Consider the following 23,491-nt stretch of genomic DNA (forward strand, 5'->3'; position numbering starts at 1 on the left):
AGAACCATGCCATTGTATCATAGGAGATCCTCTTTCATAGCTTTTGTGTAGTCTTTCCCTCAATTACTTTCTTTGTTAAGAAGAAGTGTGGCCAGAATGAGGCAGGGCAATTGCACATCCAAGGCATCTTCTTGAAGATTCTGGTTTTGGATTAGATTAGTGTGGGAACCCAACTGTTCTCATCTGTGAAGTACAGATTTTGACACAACATTGTGTGAACCAGTCCATTCCTTCAGTGGACCATTTATAAAATGAACCATAGTTCACATAATATGAGTACTGACTCAGTCATTAGGTGTATTCACAAGTTAAGCAGAGCTCAATATTTATTTGTAGTAGAGGCAGATATGTTCAGCTATCAATCCTCTTAAAGTAGATTTTACACTGGCAAACAAGCATTTATGCAATGTAACTGCAAGACTAAAGAAAATACTTCTGATAGTCATACTCCTGTTTGCTCTGTATTGTTCAGCCTGCCTGTATCCTCATTTTATTTCTTTGTTATAGTGAAATTCCCAATAATATTTATCAACTAAGATCAGTCTCTTTTCCATCCAACTTCTTTGTTCTTTAGATTGGGAAGGCAGCATTGGAGTCTGCTGTGCTGATTCAGTGCAATTTGTATCAGTCTTGATCTACCTACTTTAATGCTCTTTAACATAAATGTACTAGTTCAGCAAGTTAGATGGCATAAAAGAATTCCAATATAGGAACGCTCTTAATTGATCAGAGGAGGTTCATAAGTTCTATTGAATATCAAGTGATGCCAGGAAGCATCTAAATATTCTTATCAAAGCCTTAAATTCAGGCAGGGGCAATGTAAAAATGGAAACAGGTCTATTTCATTATCTCATGACACACATCAAAAGAACCTGGAAAGAGGTAAGTAGCTCTTCATTAAGTAGCTATGCAAATAGTTGTGATGTGCCCATATTATGGGATTAGACTTAAAGGCAGCAACAAATAGTATCATGGAATGAGCTAAAAGCAATCACTGAAGTGAGCTGATCAGAAAGAGCAAAACAATGTGTTGCACAAGTAGCATTCCAAAAGTAAACTAAAAATCAAATGCTATGCTCAGGATAATCCAATTAGGCATCATATTTTATTGTAATGTAAAATTATTCTACCCTTTATGGAGAAAAGCATTTTTCTTCAGGGTGGGATTAAAAAGTGGAAGGATAATTTTTGCTCAGGCTGCTTTTTCCACATTTTCCCAAAGTGGTGGAGTGCTATTCAGTAATGTTTGGTACAGTGGTTAAGGCGTTGGTCTAGAAACCAGGTGACTGAGTTCTAGGCCTCCCTTAGGCACTTTGAGCCACATTCATTCTCTCTCAGCCCAACCCACCTTACAGAGTTGTGGGGAAAATAGGAAGCAGGAGTATTAGATATATCCACTGCCTTGAGTTGATTAAATATTTAAAAAGCCAGATGATGATGATGATAATTACAACAACTAAAAACAAATAAATAGTGATCTGCTATTACAAATCAAGTCCAATGAAAAGAGGATATCTGAAAAGAATGCACTGATTCTGGAAAGAACAACATCCAGAATCAGAAATAACAGAACAGAGGTCAGCAAATCAATGTTGATTTATAACATGAAATAAAGTGTTCACAGAAGTAGAATGGGAAGAACTGCAAAGGTCTACCAAGGGCAAAGAAATGGAAGCCTTGCCAGAAGTAGCTCAGACAGTAGAGTCTTCTCCTTGGAAAGAACAAAGCCTTCTAACTAAAAAAACAAATTGAAACAAAGAATAACTGAGCAAAGACAACAGAATAAAGTTGCCTGCATTGAAGCTTGTTACAAAGAAATAGCACAAGTATTAAACAATGCCAATGCTATAGTATCAAATATAAGCACCAGCTCACTGCAAGAAACAAACCAATTGATGTACAGCATGCCTGCACTTATAACTGAATACCTTGGATGCAAACTAAACAAACAAGAAAAAAAGCCAAACAGTGCACCACCAAAATGAAAGATCAGGTGGAAAATAAGATCAGCATGCTAAGATCAGATGCAAGCAAGCTAGAACAGATGAAAGAAAAGAAGCTGAAGAACAAAAAGACCAAAGAATACCTGATCAAGAAATATCACCTAGAAACAAGGAAGATCAGGGAAGCACTGGAAATAATAAAACAGCAAATAACAGCCATAGCCAAGAAGATGAGCAAATACAAAGCTTGAATTGCACATTACAGGCAGAATCTCCAGTTTCAGTCAAATCAGAAACGTTTCTACCAATCCATCAATGGAGAGATTGCAATGAACCAGCCAACACCTGACAAAGAAGAAACAGTGCAGTTCTGGATGCAGCTATGGGACAACCCATAGAAATACAACAAGAATGCAGCTTGGATAAAGGACGTGGAGTAAAAAAGAAGCTGAAATGAAAGAACTTATAATAACAGCAGAAATTATGGAGAAAAGGGCAAGGAAGATCAAGAATTGGTCAGCACCAGGTGAAGATGAACTGCATGGTTTTTTGTTGAAACATCTGACTGCTCTGCACCCACTCATTGCCAGGCAGTTTAACAATATATTGCAAGGAGATAAAATTGAAGATCGGTTAACATCTGGCAAAACCTACCTGATAATGAAAGATCCAACAAAGAGGACAGCACCAGGCAACTACAGGCTAATTACCTGCTTACCAACAACTTTCAAATTGCTAACTGGTCTGGTTGCTGATGCAATCCAACAGCATCTAATTGAAAAGAAGCTCTTTCCATCTGAGCAGAAAGGAAACAGCCCAAACAGCAGAGGGACAAAAGATCAGCTCCTAACTGACAAGATGATTTTGGAGAACTGTAAGACAAGGAAGACCAACTTGAATGTAGCTTGGATTAATTATAAGAAGGCATTTGACTCCCTGCCACATGGCTGGATAATCAAGTGCCTAGAAATAACAGGAATCAGTAAAATATCAGCACTTTGTGCAAAGATCAATGGCACAATGGAAGACACAGTTGCTGGTTGATGGTGATAGACTGGGAGAGGTTAACATCAAGAGAGGAAATTTCAAGGAGACTCACTGTCACCACTACTGTTTGTCATTACATTGATTCCTCTGTCAACAATCCTGAACAAGTCAGGCCATGGCTATCAAGCATCAAAAACCTCTGCCAGGCTATCCCACCTCCTTTACATGGACGATCTGAAGCTGTATGGAAAAACACCATCTGAAATGGAATTGCTGCTCAACACTATCTGAATATACAGCGAAGATATTGCAGTGGAGTTTGGACTGGACAAATGTGCCACCCTTACCACCAACAGGGGAAAAATAATGAAAACTGAAGGAATCAAGATGCTGAATGAAAATAACATCAAGAGTCTGGATGAAGAAGATTACTACAAATACCTGGGCATCCTTCAGGCTGACAACATCAAGCAAACTGAAGTCAAGAAGAATATTAGTAGTGAATACATCAGAAGAGTGAAGAAGATCTTAAAGTCCAAACTCAGTGGTGGAAATACCATCAAGGGGATTAACACCTGGGCAATTCCACTCATAAGATGAATAAGTTGGAATAGTGAATTGGACTCATGCTGAACTAAAAACCCTGGATAGGAAGACCAGAAAAGAATGACAATGAATCATGCCCTTCATCCACACAGCGACATTGACAGACTGTACTTACCAAGGAGCATAGGTGGGTGTGGAATGTTACAAGTACACCAGACAGTCAAAGAAGAAAAAAGGACATTGGAAGAATACCTGAAGGACAGTGAAGAAGATGCACTGAAGCTACTACACCATGAAGGCTTTCTGAATACCAAAGAAACCAAACTGGCCTATAAGAAAGACCAAATGAAGAATAGAAAGGAGACACAGCAAGGCAAAGTATTACATGGCCAGTACACACACACACACACACACACATGCACCCACACACACTTGCACACACAAAAAGCTAGCAGGCAAAGCAGATAACAAGTCCTGGCAATGGCTAAGAGCAGGAAAGTTGAAGAAAGAGACAGAGGGCCTAATGCTGGCTGCACAAGACCAAGCCTTAAAAACAAATGCATATAAAGCCAGAATTGAGAAGACAGCGACAGCAAGTGCTGCTTCTGCAAAGAAGCTGAAGAAACAGTGGACCACTTAGTTAGCTGCTGCAAGAAGATCGCACAGACTGACTGCAAACAACGGCATGACAAAGTAGCAACAATGGTGCACTAGAATATCTGCAAGAAATACCATTTGCCTACAAGCAAGAACTGATGGGACCACAAAACAGACAAAGTAATAGAAAATGAAGAAGCTAAAGTGCTCTGGGACTTTAAAATTCAAGCAGACAAGCATCTGCCACATAACACCCCAGACTTCACAGCTTTTGATAAGAAAGACAAGAAAGTCTGGATAGTCGACATTGTGATACCTGGAGACAGCAGAATAGAAGAGAAAGAACTGGCGGAAATCACAAAATATAAAGACCTGCAAATAGAAGTAGAACGACTATGGCAAAAGAAAGCAAAGATAGTACCAATAGTAATAGGGGCCTTAGGTGCAATCCCAAAACATCTGGAGCACCACTTGAAGACCATCGGCATTGACAAAATCACCATCATTCAATTGCGAAAGGCAGCTTTACTTGGAACAGCTTATATCCTGTGATAATAACTTTAATACCATCAAACAACAACATCTGCCTATCCCAGTTTCTTGGGAAGGACTTGGTAGGTGAATAAAAATGGCAAATCCAGTCTAAACATCTGGCTGATTGTGCAACCAACCATAATAATACCAGTTCATTACTGAATACCATTATACACAATAATGAAGCAACCCTCCCTTCTCTTGTATCAGCTACGATGATTTTTTTTTTTCATTTAACTTCCTTCCTTCAAACTACATTGCTTTCTCCACTATTGATAGAGGGATAAGCTGCCCTTCCCTCTCTACACACAGAATTCCTCTTTCTGAATCATCAAGGAGGATGCAAAATGGCGGCCAGCTGTTAAGGCACTTGCTACTGTTGCCACTTGTAGCATTCATACAAGACAAACTGTTAGGGGAGAAGCAAAGCTATGCTGCTGACGCTGCTAGGAGAGACCCCATCAGGAAGAGATTTGCACATAACTGTTGCTAGAATCATTAGAGTCCTCATACACGTTTGCTGTGGGGAGGAGGTCCCGGGTCCTCATACAAGTTTCTTTTTCACGATATATTTCTTACAGTTTGCCTTTACTTACTCATCTTCGTGCATTCCATTAGCAGAGGGGGGAATAAAATGTTCATACTCCATGTTGTTTGGCCATGCTGCGTAAGGCTAATGAAAATGGAGCCCAGTAAAATCTGGACAGTCATAGCAATGCTTCTCTCATCTTTAATCATGATATGCTGACTGGTTAGGTGTCTACAACTAAACCAGACCCAACCAAATTGCAATGACTAAGCTACTTTATAGCCTAGGACTTAAAAATTTGTGCTTAGTAAGTGGTTTGGCAGCTTAATCTAATATGAATAAGGAATTGTAAATGAAATGTACCCATGCTTAATATCAGCAGTGTATTTCTGTGGGTAAAAATTCACAACCTGTAGAGGAAGCAGGGAGACTTCAGTGATGGTGGGAAGTACAATTCAGTGCTACATTTGTGCTATCATTAATACCTAGTGCCACTTCATCTTTTGAATCGTGAAAGCAAGCTGTATCTAATATGGCACAAAGATCCCCTATCTGTTCAGATAAAAGAAAGGACCAGGGTTTACAAATTCTCTGCTCTGGGAAACATTGGATGTCAAGGTTTCCCAGAAGAGAAAGCCTGCCCCACCATCCGGTTCATAATCCACAGAAAAAGAGGTTGGATGGACATGAAGCAGGTTGTGATTTCAGCTGAAGAATGCATATTACTTCTGCTGTGCTGTGTATACACTAGAAAGATTATCTGAGCTCCAGTGTGTAGAGATAAAGAGAAAAAAAGCTGTGTCATGCAAAATCTCTGGTTCTGTAAACAGAAGCAGCTGTGTTCAACATTTTGCCGCAACATTTACAGCAGATTATAGTTTTAGAGCATTATTTTCAAGGTAAATTCTTTTCTTTGAGAAAGGGAATAAAACTGCCACATCTTTCAGAACCTTTTATTTAACATGTTGCCTTTTTCCTTCCATCTTATTTAGTTTTTTATTTATCTGTGCTATCAGTGGTATCTCTGTGCAGCTCCATTCCAACTAGCTCTGAGCAGCAGACAGCATTACAGTAATAGAAAATTAAAAGCAGCAAAGAAAAATCATTATGTTCCAATAGTATTGCCAACTATCAGAGGCACCCCCATCCCACTTTTTTCCCACTTCTTTCTCAGTTGTTTGCCTTTTCAGAACTCTCCTGAGAAATGGAGGAATTTGATTATTGTACTTGTGCTTCTCAAGTTGAAGCACACGTCTTGATGTTTGGCTTATCTAACACTTATTTGGGATAGCAAATATTTATGAGAGACTCTATTGGATTCATATACACAAATGTAAACATGAATTATATCATGTAACACATTAGAAAGATACTGTATTATCATCTAACATAAGCTGTCACAAATGTGTAAGATAAAAGTTTCTGGTCTTTGTATAGTATATCGTTTCCCATCCTAGTGAATGTTTGCTTAGTGAAATTATCTGTGCTAGCAATTTATAGTAACATCCAAACATCATTGTGGTGATATAAAACCTGTTTTTGTTAGTGCACAGTGCTATAAATTGCTAGTGTAGAAGTGCATGCAAGCTTTCTGCATAAATGGTGAAGCAGTGCAGATAATTTTTTTTCCTAGTGTTTTTGTTCTTATGAGAAATGTTATAGAGTGCAGAGGGAGAGTCACTGCATGATTCTTATTCATGATGGTTTTACTAGCCTGGTTATTTCAGAGGTGGGTGGAAATGAACACCAAAGCGGGGATTACTTAGGACCTCAACCCTGTTTATTTTCCTTAAGACTGCTGGCCATGAGAGCAACAATCATCTTGCTTGCTTGCTTGCTTGATTTATTTATTATAAAGCATTTTAGCTTATTTCTTACTTCAAAAGGCTCTCAGACATCTTCTAGATAAACTAAAAAGTAAGAAATATGTAGCTACCCAGCAGAACAGAAAATGGGATGGACGAGGAAGAAAAAAGTAAAATCTCATTACTACATTACTTAAAATTACTGTTTGTGGGTAAGTTATAATTAGACACAAGTATTTGATAGAGAGGACATTATGAAGTACTAGATGAAATTTTAGAAAATAACATAGTTCGGTTGTCCCATTCCTTTTGTCCACTCTTGTTCCTTTATTTAATCATCTCTGACTTTGAAAACCATTTAAGAGAAACAATCTGCTATGCCTCCATGAGAATTCAGATGCCACAGAGAACAGCAAAGCCAAGACTTTGCAACAGTCCAGCAGGTCCTTTTTAATCAAAGTTGGCCCACTAGATAACCTTCACCCAAACTTGTTCATCAGGTACATTAGACTAAATTCTTGTTATTTTGCCTCTGTGCCACCTGAGTCAGAGTCCACATCTGGAGGGTGATATGGAGGGTCAGGCAAGCATGTACTGCTTACTTTGGCATAATACAAACTAAGTTAAGCCAGTTTCAGACCAGGTTTCAACACTGGACAAGCAATAATAACTCTGTAAGAGAGGAGAATGACTTTGGCCTGTTCTTTAGCAGGGAGTAGAACAGCTGTCAATGCACTCTCTGCATAATCTTGGTTTTGTTTTCTCCTGTTCGTCTGTCCTGAAGGTTCAGGGATTGAGGTGCTGAGCATCACATCTACCCTATAAATACACTGGTGAAGGTATTGGTGCGTTGTGCTGCTGAAACTTGCTGAGCTGGTTGAATAAGCGCGAGGGATTAGCAATACAATTCACCATTGATTTAGCAACAATGCTATTAATACACCCCAAGCACTGATGGGATTTGTTCAGTGTTCATGGCCTGGGCTCTGAGGTGAAAAAAGGGGCTTGCTCATAGCTTTCTAAGCCTCTTTGACTGCATCCAGCAGACTGTTGATATTATATAAATTCTTTTGGGAAAAAAAATCTGCCTTTGCATAAACAGAGCCAATATTTAACTTTGATAAGATGCAAATTATACAGTAAAATGAATCTCACCAATTTCAGATATGGAAGAAAGATATGCAGAAAGTAAAACTATATGTTGCCAAAACCTGGCTAGGTTATCATTCAGATATTTGATCTTAAAAAACAGCAAGTTATGTTATTTGGGGGGAGGGGACACATATTAAAATCCATCATAACTTGTCCAGAACATGGGAGTTTTCTGCTTATCCTTTCTATACAAAACTCTTTTTGGAACACTGGAGGTTCTTCTGAACAATATGGCTAATGCTGTCATGAAGGAGGATGCATTCTATCCCACATTACTAGAGCAGTTCCCATGGCTCTATAGAGAAATATTTGGGGGGATTTATGTGTTCCATTCCACTTTGGAATTCTTTCTTCCCTTGTTGAAGATCCATGTATTAGTTCTTGGTTTAAAACTACATATCAGAAAATTAATCATTGTGGCCTGTCTCCAGATCACCTATTTTTAATGGCATACACTTCAGCTTTTTTGTTAATTAGGCAAAGACTCTGGGATATAAGCTCACAGGACTTGATTAGTAAAGCTAATGCATTGTTTTCCAGTTCATTTAAACAATTGGTATATAGCCTCATATTCAACCTATCTAAATCCTAGTACTTATTAGATCACTTTTGCAAAGGTTTGATTAAATGCCTTTCCATCCTAGGTCCTGTTAGGAAGTTTCCAGGGTATATCACTTGTACAAAGACTCTGCCCTTGTAATGACTGTATTTATTCAGAGTCAGTGGAGCACATATTTTTCATCTGTGGATTGTATACCGATCTGTGACAAGCTTTTATTTCCCTTTTAATGACTTTTCAACTAGGCCATTTGAACCACGTATATGTAAATTTTCTCTCATCCGACAAATATGTAGATTTGGATAATTTTCCTCAATAAAAAAATGAACAAGTATAATGTTTTTGACTCCTTTGTTTAATTAGGTTCTCTTTATCTAGTTTTAGGATTCGTATGGAGAACAGATAATGTTTTAGACCATATTTATGTAGAAATATTGAAAATTCAAAAGGGTTCACAACTTTTAAGCACTACTGTAGGTGACTTTGGTCTGCTTATACTCTCTCAGCCTGACCTATCTTTCTAGGTTGTTGTGTTAAAAAAAAAAAAAAAAAGGGAGAAGGGATTGCTATTCATACCACATTGTGTTCCTGCAAGAAAAGCAAGAAATAAATCTAACAAACAAATACATTCTGGGGATGTGGAGAACTTCTGAAGAAGCTTGAGAGAAGCTTCTTTTCCACTGTGATTGGAAAAGAAGTTTTATGACATTGGATTTCATTTATAGAAACCATTAGGTAATGGAAATTTAAAAATTAAAATCATTTGAATAGCTTCCCATAATTAAATTGTAACTTCTGTAAGCCTCTTTATGTTCTAGTTCTTTTCTTCCACTGAAAACATCTGTTTGGTTCTGTTCAGATGGTATGTTTAAGGGAGGGAGGGATTAAGAGATCATGGGAACATCCTAACGCTGTCAGCCTACTCTGAAAATTAGCCCAGAGGCTGTTGGGGCTGCATTAACTACCACTGGTTAACTCTACCAGAATAACCCTCTCTTTCTATTTTGGAAGAAATATCAGCTTCTTGTGGATTCTGTTTGATGCCTTATGAATAAAGTGACCGAGGCCAGACAAGTGATCCCATTCAGGTGCTTGCTGGGAGGGTCTGGATGGGAAGACTTGACTGTGATTCAATCCAGGCAAGATGGAGTGACTCTGGGTTCTTGAGTACCTTGGATCTGGGGGATTACCATCTCTCTCTCAATAGGGTAGCACTCCCCTGAACAGATTTGGTGAACAAATTGGGGGTCCTCCTGGACTCACAATTCCTTCTTGAGGAGCAGGTGACAGCCATGACTAGGGAGACTTTTGCAGGGATTCGTCTTGTGCACCAATTATGTCCATTCCTGGACTGGAAGGCCTAGCTTACAGTCACTAATGCTATAGTCACTTCCCGCTTGGACCACTGCAACCTGCACTACATGGGGCTGCCTTTGAAGACCACCCAGAAACCTCACCTGGTCCAGAATGCAGCATTGGACACAATTTTGGGCACCCCGTGGCTTGCTCATGTTACACTGCTGCTGCACAACCTGCACTGACTTACAGTTTCTTTACAGTTGCTGGTTATCACCCTGAAAGCCCTGCATGGCACAGGGCCAGGTCATTTGAGGGGCCGTCTCTCCCTGAGAATATCTATTCATCCCAATAGATTGGATAAGGTGGGCTTACTCTCGGTTCCCTTGATTAAATGTTGTCATCTGGCAGGACTGAGCAAGTGTGCCTTTTTGTAGCTGTGCCTACTGTATGGAACAGCCTCCCATCTAAGATACGGAGGTTGCCTACTTTCCTTGCCTTATAGATGGCTGTTAAGACCTGACTTTTCCCTCAGGCATTGGGCCAGGATGGGAGGTGTGCCCAGTGTTGGTGTGTTTTGAGAGGATAATGTTACGGTATCTGGTGATGTGTGAGAGTATGTTTAAAAACATTCTTTGGTATTTTATTATTTGTATATTTACTTGTTAGAGTAAATATACCTAGATGTATATGTAAATATGGCTGCCTAGAGCTGTTTGATATAATATGGGCAGCCATATAAATGTTTCTAATAAATAAATAAGCTGCTCAGGGATATGCAAAGGGCAAATTAAGTATTTCAACGTAATTTCCAAACTGCCACGGCAGATGCACAAACACGACCATGCAACTTTTCTGTCTAGCATTCCCATTCAGAATCTTCTTTTCTAGCAGTTGCATAAAAGTAGGAAAAGCTCATTGTTTTAATTTAAGGATGTTGGTATTTTTAAAATGAATGCCTACTAATTCTTATTGACTTATAAATAAGTAGAATTTAGGTTCTTGATTTATAGCTCCAATATCCAACTCAACATGTTCACAGGTTAAACTGTCATTTAATTATTTCCCTTCACACATTCTATCACAAGCTCTTTCAACTGCTTTCATTCAATTACTTTCAGTCTGAAATAAAACATCTGTAATCCTCAGTAATATATTTGTTTCAGAAAAAAATTACTTTTCTCCTTCTTGATCTCAGGCAACAATGATACACAAAAAGGCCTAGAAAGTTGTAGGATTTACAAATGGTCCATAGTAAAGTGGGCAAAACGTTCCCTTGGGCATGCTTTCCTAGGTGAAGGGCCCATGTTATGGCTGGCTGGTAAATAATACAATAGCTCTTCTCTCCACAGAATGCTGAAGACTGTCCAACCCTCTGGCACTGATTCTAACTAGACTGTCACTCCCAGGTCAGCCCCTACAATTTCTGCTGACCAGATTGACCTTCATAATGAGATCATGTCTTTCCAGAAATCCCGCTGATGCCTTCATTCTGCAAAAGTGGTATATATAGAGGGACGTTTTCTATAATCCCACAGTGTGGTTCAGCAAAGACCTCACTATCATCACAGTGACTGCCCTGACTTTTTCCCACTTCTAAGCTTGCAGCCGCAGCAAAGACCATGGATATTACCATTCAGCATCCCTGGTTCAAACGAGCTCTTGGACCTTTAATTCCAAGCCGCTTTTTTGACCAATTTTTTGGAGATGGTTTTTTTGAATATGATCTCCTACCTTTGTTTTCTTCTACCCTCAGCCCATACTACAGGCAATCTTTCTTCCGCAATTTGCTGGACTCAGGTGTTTCTGAGGTAAGACTCCTGTACCTTAGTATATTTAAGCTCTATTAAAGATCTCTTCCTAAAAGCAATGCTAAACTGCCAGGATTTTGATCTCAGGCAACACTGATAGGTAAACAAGAGTAGAAGGTTGTAGGATTTACAATGGTCCACAGTAATGCGGACAAGAAGATTCCCTTGGAATTGTTCCAGAATTTAATCAGTCTTATCAATACTGTAGATAGGTTAGATGGCCAAAGAACAATAGGAGATTCATCTTGTTATCGCTTACTCAAGCTGTAATGCAGGTATCTTGTGATGATAATTTAAAAGAAAGAAGCAGAATAAGCATATTTGTTCTTCATATAGTCAAACATTTGCTAAATATTGGACTAGAGTTTGTACATACATGCTTAGCTGAAAGCAAATCTTTGTGTGACATTTGTATTCAGATCAAATGGTTCCTTTGCAGCTAGAAATAAATTCATGTTTGACCATGAGCACTTTGTGCTTTTTTTTTTTTTTAATCATTTTAGGCATCTTATGATCAGAGAGCTATTTGGTAGCCTATCAGGAAGAATAGTCTACTGACTATTAATAAAGACAAAGTGTTACTGAGACCTTGCGTTCAGAACAGTCAAGTTTGAAATGCCACCCTTTTAGGTTTTGTTCTGATTCACATTCTGCAAACATATGTAAGACAGTTCAGCAATCTAGCAAGAACTCCGATGACAAAGTGGCTACTATTAAAAATAAGTGATTACTAAAGTGTCTATGCATGTATAAATATTTAAAATCAGTGAATTACAACTTGTGCTCAATGATTGGATGGGAATAAAAAAAAAATCTATTCACAAAATAGATGAATGCCCAATCTAACTGAATGGTGCTGTGATCCCAATGTGAAGTGAAAGGTAGCCAGAAAATGCATCATAAGCAGCTTTTCTGTAGGAACATATACAGAATCCAAAATGTTAATTCCTTATGCTTTGAATAAGCTAATTTTGCCATTTGAAGTTATCTATCTTAAAGTAGTACTTCAAGATGCATAACTTCCACTGCCTCCTGCCATAACCTCTACTGCCTCCCTCCTATGTAGCTACTCTGTCTTTCCCACCTTAATAATTTTTTTAAAATAGTAAGAAAAAAAAAAAAAAGACCATGTCATCTAGACTCACATAAGGTGAGGAAAGACAAAAACACAATAAAAACTTTATCCATACATTCCTTGCAGTTTAATAAGTTGTAGATTTCTGCCATATTTTCTGTATACAAATTACTTTAAAAATCAGGCTAGTACAAAAGCTCCTGCTAATTTCCTTTGGTTCCAGAACAGTGAGCCCCAGCTCAGTATTCACTAGGTGCTTTGGAGCCCCAGTCCTTTCATCTCTACCCAGCCCTAGACTGGGCTGCTTTTAAAAAGCCCAGATATTTTGTTCTTATAAACTGTATTGCAGAGAGGATCATCATGTAATCTGATAGAACATAATCAATATAGATTAAGTTGTTTATTATTTAAATAACCACCTAATCTTGCTAATTTTAATTTTGTGGGGGGGATGTGTGCATTTCATTTCCAGGTGAGATCTGACCGAGACAAGTTTCTTGTCTTTTTGGATGTAAAGCATTTCTCCCCTGAAGATTTGAGTGTGAAAGTCATTGAAGACTTTGTGGAAATTCATGGCAAACACAATGAGAGACAGGTAAGGAAGAGCAATAACAAAAGTTTCCATTATATTACAAAAGCAGAGAAATTACTTTCGTTCACCTAGTATTAACACCTGCAGTTTACGTGAAGGAGGTTGATTGTGCATCTGCTCCAGGAAAGATCAAATGATAAGATATGGTGATTATACTCTGTTACTGTAGGGCTAATACCAAGGGATGGAAGTTTTAGGTATATTTATTATAAGCTGAACATTAGGAGAAATTTCCTATGGAAAGAACTTTTCAACAGACTGATTTGAAAAGTAGCCACTTCTCCTCTGCTAGAGATATTTAAGCAGAGCTGAATGCCATATTTGCACTGATTTTGAATCTGGACTAGATGACCTCTAAATCTCCTTCCCACTCTGATTATAGGGTTTTTTAAAAAAAATTTCTCATCCTATTCAGAAGGCAGTGGGCATAATTGAGAATGATCTGTGACTACATAAAAAGGTTGTCTGGAGTTCTAAGAAAAAAGGTTGTGTTCAAACAGAGTTGGGGAAAGACAGCTGCGTTGTCCATTGGGGAAAGTTCAAAATCTATAACAGAGTAAATACACACACACGCACACATATATAGGGTCAGTCAAAAAGTTTTCAGAAGTTTAAATAGGCTCTAGAGGAGTAGCTACAGTATGTTAGTCATTTGTAGCAAAAACAACAAAGAAAAAAAAATGTGATTACATAAACTTTGGTGGATCACAATGTAATGAAATAAATGTGATAAAGTAGACCGCAATCCACCAAAGTGTATAGGATAATTTGTTTGTCTTTGTGGCCTGTCTGACCTTTTATAATCTTAATTAGGCTGTTAAACAAAATCTAGGTGGTAGAAGTACAGTAAGAAGAAAAAGGTGACTAAGCTGGAGGACGTTCATAGACTGTGGGTACATTCCACTCCCTCCAAAGCAGTTTGAAGATGTTCCATGGCTGTTTTCCAAAACTTCAAACCTTACAGACTGAGGACAAGCAGTCATTTGGAGCTGGGTGGCCTAGACACGTGACATAAATAAGTAAACAAACAATAAATTAAAATTGCTACCCATCTCTGGCTGCCATAGATAACAAAAATACCCATTAGGTAACAACCTTCCCCCACAAGGAATAAGTTCCTTTCCACGTGGACAATCCTCTGCTGAAGAGAAAAGGGAAAATGCCAGAATTTCACACTCTGCTGTGGCAAAAATGTGAACCTGTTAAGCCAGCATTTCCCTTAAAGAACCTGCTAGAACCATTCAAGTTAAACTAAATTCTCTTCTTTTTAGTCCTTGATTATCCTAACTGCTCCTTTCTGAATATGTTCATTATTTGAATCCTTCTTAATATGAGATGCCAGAGATGGACACGATATTCGAGATGAGGTCTGCAATGCACAATAGTGAACCTATTACTTCTTGTGATCCCCTATCAAAACGGTATATATGATCCAAGTTAATGAGACTGTACAAAGTGGGTCTGACAGCCCCTTTCTCAGAGGGCTTAAAATCTAGTAATTTTGGTGTTCTCTTGAGTTAGAGAGGGGAAATAAAAAAGAAACAAGAATATCAAACTACATATGAATTTATCCATATAGTCCAGCTCTTAAGCATGGTGGATGAGAAAATTAATTCTTTGTTCTACACTATGCTTCTGATCTGAATGAGCTCATTCATTTAAATTGCAGTAGAGGATCCCGTTTAAATAAATAGGTTTTACGCCCTCCTGATCCTAGAATTGGAGATTTTCCATTCTGGGCTTAGGGGTGGGTAGGAGGATGGCACTTCTCTGCTCAGAAGGGCACAAGGGGCATATGTGGCCTGGAGGGTCTTTGCACAACTTCATCTTGTATGCCAACTGTACATGTTCCTGGATAGAGAAGACCTGCTTGCTCTAGTCACCTCCCAGATGAATTACTGCAGCATGCTCTACATGGTCTGCCCTGGAAGACCATCCAGAAGCTGCAATTAGTCCAGAAGCACCACAGGTAGTTCTAGGTACACCTCAGTACATCCATGTAATGCATCTTCTTTGTAACCTGCACTGGCTCCCAAATAAGCTTCTGGGTGCTGTTATTGCCTATAAAACTCTACATGGCACAAGGCTTGAGTTATTTGTGGGACCAGCTTTCTCCAGTGGTATCTGTCCATCCCACACACTCTAATAATATGAGCGTGCTTAGGCTCCCCTCTTTAAAGTGATGCCATCTGCGGCAACCTAGACAGTATGGCTTTTCCACTGCAGTGCCTGCCTTCTGGAATAAGCTTATGCTCCACATACAGTTGGTTCCAACCCTGCCGGTCTTTGAAAGACATTAAAAACATGGCTCTTTCCTTGGGCATTGAAGATAGGCTGATTACAATTACCGCCTGGAGTGCGGAAATGTATTTTGTGGGTTTCTAAGTGCCTGTCATTCCTAGTTGTTGTGATTTTAATTGTTTATTGTACCCCACCCAGACTTTATGTGGCCACATACATCTCATAAATCAATCAATAAATTTTCCTCCCACTTTTGGCCTAATCTAAATACAAATCATTGTAAGAAGCAAACTGTTGAAGCCACTTTACTCCCACACCAAGATCCCAATCTGTATCAGGGCCATATGTGTGTGAGAGAGACAGAAAGAGAGAGAAAGAGAAAGGAAATAAAGGAATATTTTTCATGCAAGGAATTATGCAGTTAGGGCCAGATGAATTCTTTGTCCTTAAAATATCTTCCCTGGATATTTATTTTAGGGGGCACATTATGAAAGAAATGAATGGGTGCCAAACTGAACTTCACTATCTGTTGGTCAATACTGCTGAATAAGCTGCAAAGACAGAGCTTTTGTAAGTTAGCATGGTTTCTTAGGCTTGAGAATCTAGAAATGGAAAAGTGTCAAGTACAGGAATATCTACCACAAGGCCTACAACACACTCACTGATATTGAATACATTTTAGTAAGGATGTTCCAAACATGTTGAATTCAAAACAGCTGGTTTGAACAGTTCATACTCAAAACAAAATGCATATGCTTTATGAATTTTGGTTCAAGCATGTAACACAATGTGACTGTTTCAAGGGAAAACACTTTGAGTGTTTTGTACTGTTTTATATGATGCAATTACAAGTTGTCTTGCGTCTTGCAGTTGGAATCTTCCTCCCTAGGCCAGTGTAGCAGAATAGACCAGTCATGTACTTGTCACTGCTGGCTTAAGCTGGGTGGCATGATCTGGGAATGGAGTTTTGCAGCAATGCTGCTGGCATTTAAAGAACACATGGCACAATGAGGGAGCCATTATGGATCTGATTGTTCCCCACCCTTCACATCATTGCCTGGCTCACTGCAGTTTTGTAAAAGATCCCTTCATTTGTATGAGAATGTACACGTGTACATAAAGAAAAGCAAGTGAAATGTCAATGAGAAGAAGTAGTGCAATATTGATTTGGCCTAGTCAGCTTGAAAGTGTGTGTGCATTCGGTACATGCTCCTGCTGATTTTGTAATTCAGAATACCTGTATAAATGCAGTGAGTCTTGATCTTCCAAGGCACCCTGAAAATTCCACAGTCAACAGGACAAGCGCGCATTCACAAAGCGCACACTGCATTTATACAGGTAAAATGACAAGCTCAGTCACCATTCCACATACAGTAGTATCTTTTTTTTTTCTGAAATGTTTGAAGCTGATGGGTTGCTTCAGATTCCTTGGCAATGGCTCTTCGGGGGTTTTTGATTGAAATGCAACTGAAAAAGGAAAAAAGTAACTGGATGGCTTGCTGAGTTTTTGGTGATCACCACTGTACTCAGTGTGTTTTCTTATGTCCTTTTGTTTGTAGAGATCCAAGTGCATTTAAAAATGCAACAGACTCTATGAATGTATGTGTGTGTGTGTATGATTATTTTTTGCAACTGAGGATGTAAATATAATTTACATTTAGGATATAAATGCTGGCAATCAGGTGGGAAAAGTTTGTGTTTACAGAGTAGGGTGGCTCTCCCTCTCAGTAGCTTGTTCATGCTCTCCCTCCCTCCCTCCCTCCCTCCCTCCCTCCCTCCCTCCCTATGCTTTTCATTCTAATAGAAAAGAATATATGTAGCTTAGGGTTGAACTGTGGAGTCCTTGATGCTCTCTGAACTTGGTTGTTTGCTTGCAGACATTTCATTACCGAACTAGGTAACATCATCAGTGCAAGGAGTCTTCTCATTCTACCAGGTAGAAACTGCAATTATTTTTCTGGGATTGGGTGGCAACCAGCCAGTTCAGACTGCCACAAAGAAAAGTAAACCATTTAATGAACCATTAAATACAGGGGTAGAAGGAGACAGTCTCTGTGCCTAAATTTATGAAAAAGGTTTACTTTAAAACATGTTTGAAAGAAACCCCATTTGTGTTAATTGACTAACTGGGATTCATTTCCTACCAGGATGTTCTCCTGGCCTGGGGAAGCTACCTGATTTGAAAGGGATGTGCAAGAGATTAAGATTTTTGCACTGTTGTTTTTTGATGGCACACAGTCAATAAATCAGTCAGTCAGCCAGTCAGTCAATTGTTTTTCAAACTAGAGAATGCCAGGCTAATAACCAGTTTTTCTTTTAATTAGCTTAACCCCCAAGGCAAAGGAAGAAGGGTACAGTTGTACTTGAAATTAGGGAAGGCAGCACAGGAAGATGAAACAAATCTTCCCATAGTAGGAGTTTATTTTATTGTTTTATTATTTATTGTTTTATTATTTATTGTTATCATCATCATCATCATCATCATCATCATCATCATCAAATTGGCTTGCTGGTAGCCCTCAACATGAAGTTTTGTCCCTCCTATTCTTGTGAAAAGAAGGGCACAAAACACTTTATTTGGTTCAGGTTTTGTTCTGTCAAAGTGCAGCCAGCTTGAAATGTTTTGATGTAATGTAATGTTCCAGATGGGGTGTTTTGTTTCAAGCTTGAAATAAAATATGTGTTTCATTTATCCATACCTCAAGATTTTAGTTTGAACTTACTACTTCTTCAGCCAATACTTGAAAAATTAATCTTTGGAAAGTCACGGAATCTCATTTTTTAGTCTTAAAACTCTAATTAACAATTACTTCTCTCTCAAACAGATTTACAAGCATGAAAAACAATGTTAGTTTAATGCTTGTACAGTAATGATGGGAAAAGGAGAGTGAGCAGGAATAATGCTTTCTCATCTGCAAAGATGATAATGGGAATATATTAATTTTTGAAAATCATGGTTTTATGAACTTAAATATCCTAACCACGATAGGCACATGCAGTCTGAGGGCAGTGTGTAAAAATAGAGAAAAAAAGGAAAAGTGAGCTACAAAAATCCTGTTTCATCATATCTGTTATTGTATGCTGCTAGTTTCCTAGTTGCGAAGAGATGATTTTTTCGTAGGAGAGCAGAAACATCATTCAAACAGTCCATTATATTATCTCAAAACTATGCCAATTCATTATCAATTAATCTGTCAATTCATTTGTTTTGCTGCTTCTGTTGACCACAGGGATTTCCACATCACTACTGTTTCCACTCACCAAATTCCAAAGCAGTTTGAAGCTGATCTGTGATTGTTTTCACTTCTACCAGCTGAGAACAAGGAGTGAAAATCACTGTCCTGCCACAGTGGTTGTAGCTCCACAGGCTGTTGTAGTGCCACAGGCTGTTGTAGCTGGTGATAGCTTCTCGTCTTCAAAATGGAGAGAAGGAAAAGAAAAAGAAAAACCAATACACACATACACACACCCAATGTTTTGACATTTTTGTGGCACTGACACCTCCCTGCCAAAAAAAGAGATAGAAACTGAGAAAACACATTGCCAGTTTCACCCTTCTTCCTTTTATCTGGTCTATGATGGGAGAGGGAAGGGAACCATAAAGCTCTCAAGCTAATATTTGCTTTGCAGGACTTGAAGCGTAGGAGCTGGGAGGAGGACAGAAGAAGAGTTCCCCACAGTGGGAAAATAGAGCTACCAATGACTCTCCCTCCCCCCTCCCCAAATCTCTAGCTTTGTATGGGTTTCAACTAGTGTGGCTAAGGTAGTATTACATTGGCCCAGCTTTTCAGTACTGCTGACATCATGAGAATGTATTTATTTAATACCATTCACAAGCTGAGCCTGGGTAGCTAACACTAAAAAAAAATAGAAAGAATAAAAAATAAAAGGACAGATCATAAGTGTCCAGAAGGCAACCTCTCTATGACAAACAAATCATCCTACAGGAGCTCAACTATCACCCTGCCCCAAGGTCTGGGGGGACAGCCAAGTTTCCAATGATTTTCTGAACATCATTAGAGTAGGAGCTGTGCAGATCTCTGAGAAAATGCTCTTCCAGAGGTCAAACATCGCAACAGAAAAGGTATGCTTCTTAGGTCCTGATAGATGACACTGTTTAATCAAAGGGACCCAAAGCACACCTCCTTTGCCTGATCTCCCTGAATAGGCAGGCCCTATATAATGAACTGCTTTATAGGTGGTAACCAGCACTTTGAATTTGCATCCGGATGTCAGCTGGTAGCCAGTGCAGCTTACGGAGCAGTAGCATCCCATTGGCATATTGTGGCATGCCAATCACTGTTCATGCTGCCACATTCTGGACAAGCTGTTGTTTCAAGTAGTCATCAAGCCAAGTGCCATGTAGAGCACATGGCAATAGTCCATTTTTGAGGTGACCAGGGTGTGAGTAACTGCCTGAAGGAATGGGTTCAACTTGTGCACTAGGTGGAGCTGTGCAAAGGTCCTGTTGGCCACAGCTGCCACCTGCTCTTTGGGTAGGAGTTGTGAATTCAGGGTGACCCACAGATGGTGCACCAGTCTCAAATGGGAAAGTCTACAGAGGCAGACAGAAATGATCTTCACAGAGGTCCGAGGTTGCTTTCAAACTGTTGCAGATCCCTTTGTGTGGAAGTGCCCAAAGCTTTAAATTATGGTATGTTTATTATCATTAACTGAACAGCAACGTATTTTATTTACTTATTTATTGTACTTGTATACCACTGAATCTGTCAGGGACTCCTGGCAGTTTACATCTAGCAGTTAAAACAGTTGCAATACAAGGGGAAAATATATAGTTAAAACATTCACAGTAAGATAAAAATAAAAAGGTAAATGCAAGCATAATCCCAATAATTTCAGTGGAATTTCTCCAATCCAACAAAAATAACACTATAACAACAATAAACAATACCAGCGTTTTCTTACCAAATGTCTTCAGGAAGCACTCTGCCTTTACCATCTTCTGGAATGATATTAAGGAAGAGATCAGTCTGTTTTCTTAGAGGAAGCCATTTTAAACAGCAGGCTATAAACCTCCTGGTCTTGGCCCTCACATCATGGAAGTGGGGAACTTTACTCCTCCTGGGACGACCATACAGGTTAGGCTGGTTCTGGGTGGGAAAAGCGGTACTGCAAGAACCTGGGTTCCAAGCCATTTAAGCCTTTATAGGTCAGCAGGAGCACTTTGAATTGTGCCTGGGAAAGTACAGGTAACCAGCGCTGGGCCTGCAGTACAGGTGTTATGTGCTCTGGTGACTGGCACCAGCCAAGAAGCAGGTCACTGCATTTTGCACCAATTATAATGTGCAGGTATCTTCAGAGACAGCCTCATGAATATGTATGTGTGGCGGTGGCTGTGGATGTGTACACACACATACACACACACACACACACACACACACTTACAGCTCTGTGAAGATAGGAGAGGATAGATGAAAGCAATAATGGAGGGGATATATATTGGGTCATTTCTGCTTCTGTAATTCTGTTCTGTACCAGGCCTATGTTTACAGAGTAATTGATTCTGAAGGACACGCAAGTGAACCTCATCCTTTAACGCCAATGGGTTTTGTTTTGCTTTTGTTTTCATTGTGTGTCTCTTCAGGACGACCACGGATACATTTCCCGTGAATTCCATCGTCGATACCGTCTTCCTTCCACTGTCGACCAGTCAGCCATCACTTGCTCTCTGTCCACTGACGGCATGCTAACTTTCTCTGCTCCCAAGGTTCAGTCGGCCACAGAGCCCAGCCATAGCGAGAGACCCATTCCTGTATCCCGTGAAGAGAAACCAACTTCAGCTCAATCTTCTTAGTTTAAACCTCCTGCTGCTGAAGCATCCAGGCTATCGACCCCTTTCAGGCCTCATTCACAGCATCATTACATAGATATCCGTGAATGTCTAGAAGGTTTTCTTTTTGTTTTAATTCTTTTCTTGGAAGGAATGAAGGCTGGATGAGCAGCTAGAGGATTTGAAGCTTGAGCCTAAACTTTTCCCCACTTTCACACACCTTGTTAGGATGACCAGGAAGATGAAGTATCTTCCAGAGCCTTCCGTATTCCTTCTGAAAAGGTCTAAATGTCATGCTGTATCTGATAACATTTGCCAACCCCAAACACAGGGCCAGGTTGGCAACACTAGCCGTCATAGCATCAATCAGTCATATGAAGGCTGGTGCAATGAAAGCAAGAATATAGATTTGTTGTCTTCTAAAGTAATTAAAGGCAGAAACAAAGGTGAGCTAAGTTGATTATGGTGATGGCAGTGGCAGTGGTGATGGGTTGACAGTTGCAACAAATTTGCTCTGCCTGCTTTTAACCCAAAAAGGAGAAATATACAGTAGGAGTTCATAGTGTTTGGAGGGCTTTATAATTTTCTTCAGGAAAGGTGTATTTTTTAAAAAATTATCTCCCTCTGCATCATCCACAGCAGTGACATCTTAATGGCCACTGATGCAAGAACAAGCATCTTTGCAGATCTTTCAGGATCCATCACAGCTCAGAAGCTTCAAACCTGTATTCAGCTGTCCCTGGTCAGCATGTATATGCCACCTTCCTTAATCTTGCTGTAATTCTAATATAGTTCCATCTGTTTTACTGATCTCTAGCATGCAGTCTGAGATTCCAGCCAGTGGCAATCAATAAAGAAAATGTGAAATAAGCAACTCCTTTTTCTCCATTCTCCTTTCCATTCGTCCCAAGAAGCTTGCCATTTTAAAAATAAGAATGTGACAGAAACTCTTCCTCTGCTTCCTACAAGAATATTCATTTATCTTACTAAACCAAAGATATCAACATGTTAATTTTTTATTTTCAAGTACTATCGCATTCACTTTTAGCCTTCAGTGGCCGAATCACATACACATTGCACCAAAGAGGAAACATCACCAAAGTGATGAAAGGTCATCATTTTGCTTAAATATTTATTTATTATTCATATGCATGGATACAAATTTAGGAATATTTATAATTTAAATAATATACTTTATCATAGTGGTTATAATAGGGTTTATATCAGTCTGTTATTTGGAGCTGTTTGTGGCTAAGTAACATTAAGACTCACGGCTTCCTTCTCATCTAACAGTCTGTCACTGAAAGCATAAGAGACATGCCAATAACCACAGAGCTTCTGAAACACCCATCAAAAGTAAGGAGACACTTGAGGGTGTTGTAGGAACTCAAAGTGGGTCATTATTTAAGAATTTTGTAGGTATGGACTTTCCTTCCAGAATAATACTTTCTAAAAGCCTGCGTGCAACTAAGTTGAGAGAATATTCCCTTAACAGTCATTGAATCCTTAGAGGAAGATTTCAAATAGAATTTTTTTCTTCCTAATAATCACCAGGAAATAATCATCATGATGGTTTGTATCTACACAAGACCCAGATTGTACATTAATGAATAACAACCCAAAATATTCGGAAGCTTGTTACTCATTTTAGAAAACCACAAAATAATACATCAAAATCTACTCTAGCACCTCCAGATATTGATGGTCTAAATTATCTGTTAATATCACCAAAATGACAAAACATGTTTCATAATATCACCATGTAAGTTCTGCCCTTTTGTATTGCATCAAGACATTGCACACAAGTACAGAAGGGGCAGAAATTGCATTGCGTTGTTTCACTTGTTCCCTGCATGGATACCTAGGCTCCTAACCCTACATTTCACCTTCTGGCACCCATCAGTACCTGTTCTCTCTCAATATTACCCATAAGAGAACAGGATATTGATCTGGTGGGACACTATTATTTCACACATCACTTGAGGCATTCTAATCTGAAACCAGAATTGGCCTGGACGGCCCTTTAAATACAG

General features: G+C 39.1%; 1 protein-coding gene across 1 annotated transcript; it reads left to right on the forward strand.

Annotated features, from left to right (window-relative positions):
* Nucleotides 1-11,511: 11,511 nt before the first annotated feature.
* Nucleotides 11,512-21,482, forward strand: CRYAA (crystallin alpha A). The gene is made up of 3 exons (XM_007434951.3): nt 11,512-11,759; nt 13,307-13,429; nt 21,273-21,482. Exons 1-3 carry the CDS (start codon nt 11,571-11,573, stop codon nt 21,480-21,482), a joined length of 522 nt encoding a protein of 173 aa, XP_007435013.1. The 5' UTR covers nt 11,512-11,570.
* Nucleotides 21,483-23,491: the final 2,009 nt, after the last annotated feature.

This window comes from Python bivittatus, unplaced genomic scaffold (assembly GCF_059951505.1).
Source record: "Python bivittatus isolate LINGU-HERP-01145 unplaced genomic scaffold, Pbiv_v1 ctg000350_np1212, whole genome shotgun sequence".
NCBI lineage: Eukaryota > Metazoa > Chordata > Lepidosauria > Squamata > Pythonidae > Python > Python bivittatus.

Bases quoted from the DNA above. Each gene is read 5' to 3' on its own strand.
- CRYAA (XM_007434951.3), top strand. From the start codon at position 11,571: ATGGATATTACCATTCAGCATCCCTGGTTCAAACGAGCTCTTGGACCT. The intron at 11,760-13,306 runs GTAAGACTCCTG...TTTCATTTCCAG, and splicing joins TGGACTCAGGTGTTTCTGAG to GTGAGATCTGACCGAGACAA. The intron at 13,430-21,272 runs GTAAGGAAGAGC...GTGTCTCTTCAG, and splicing joins GCAAACACAATGAGAGACAG to GACGACCACGGATACATTTC.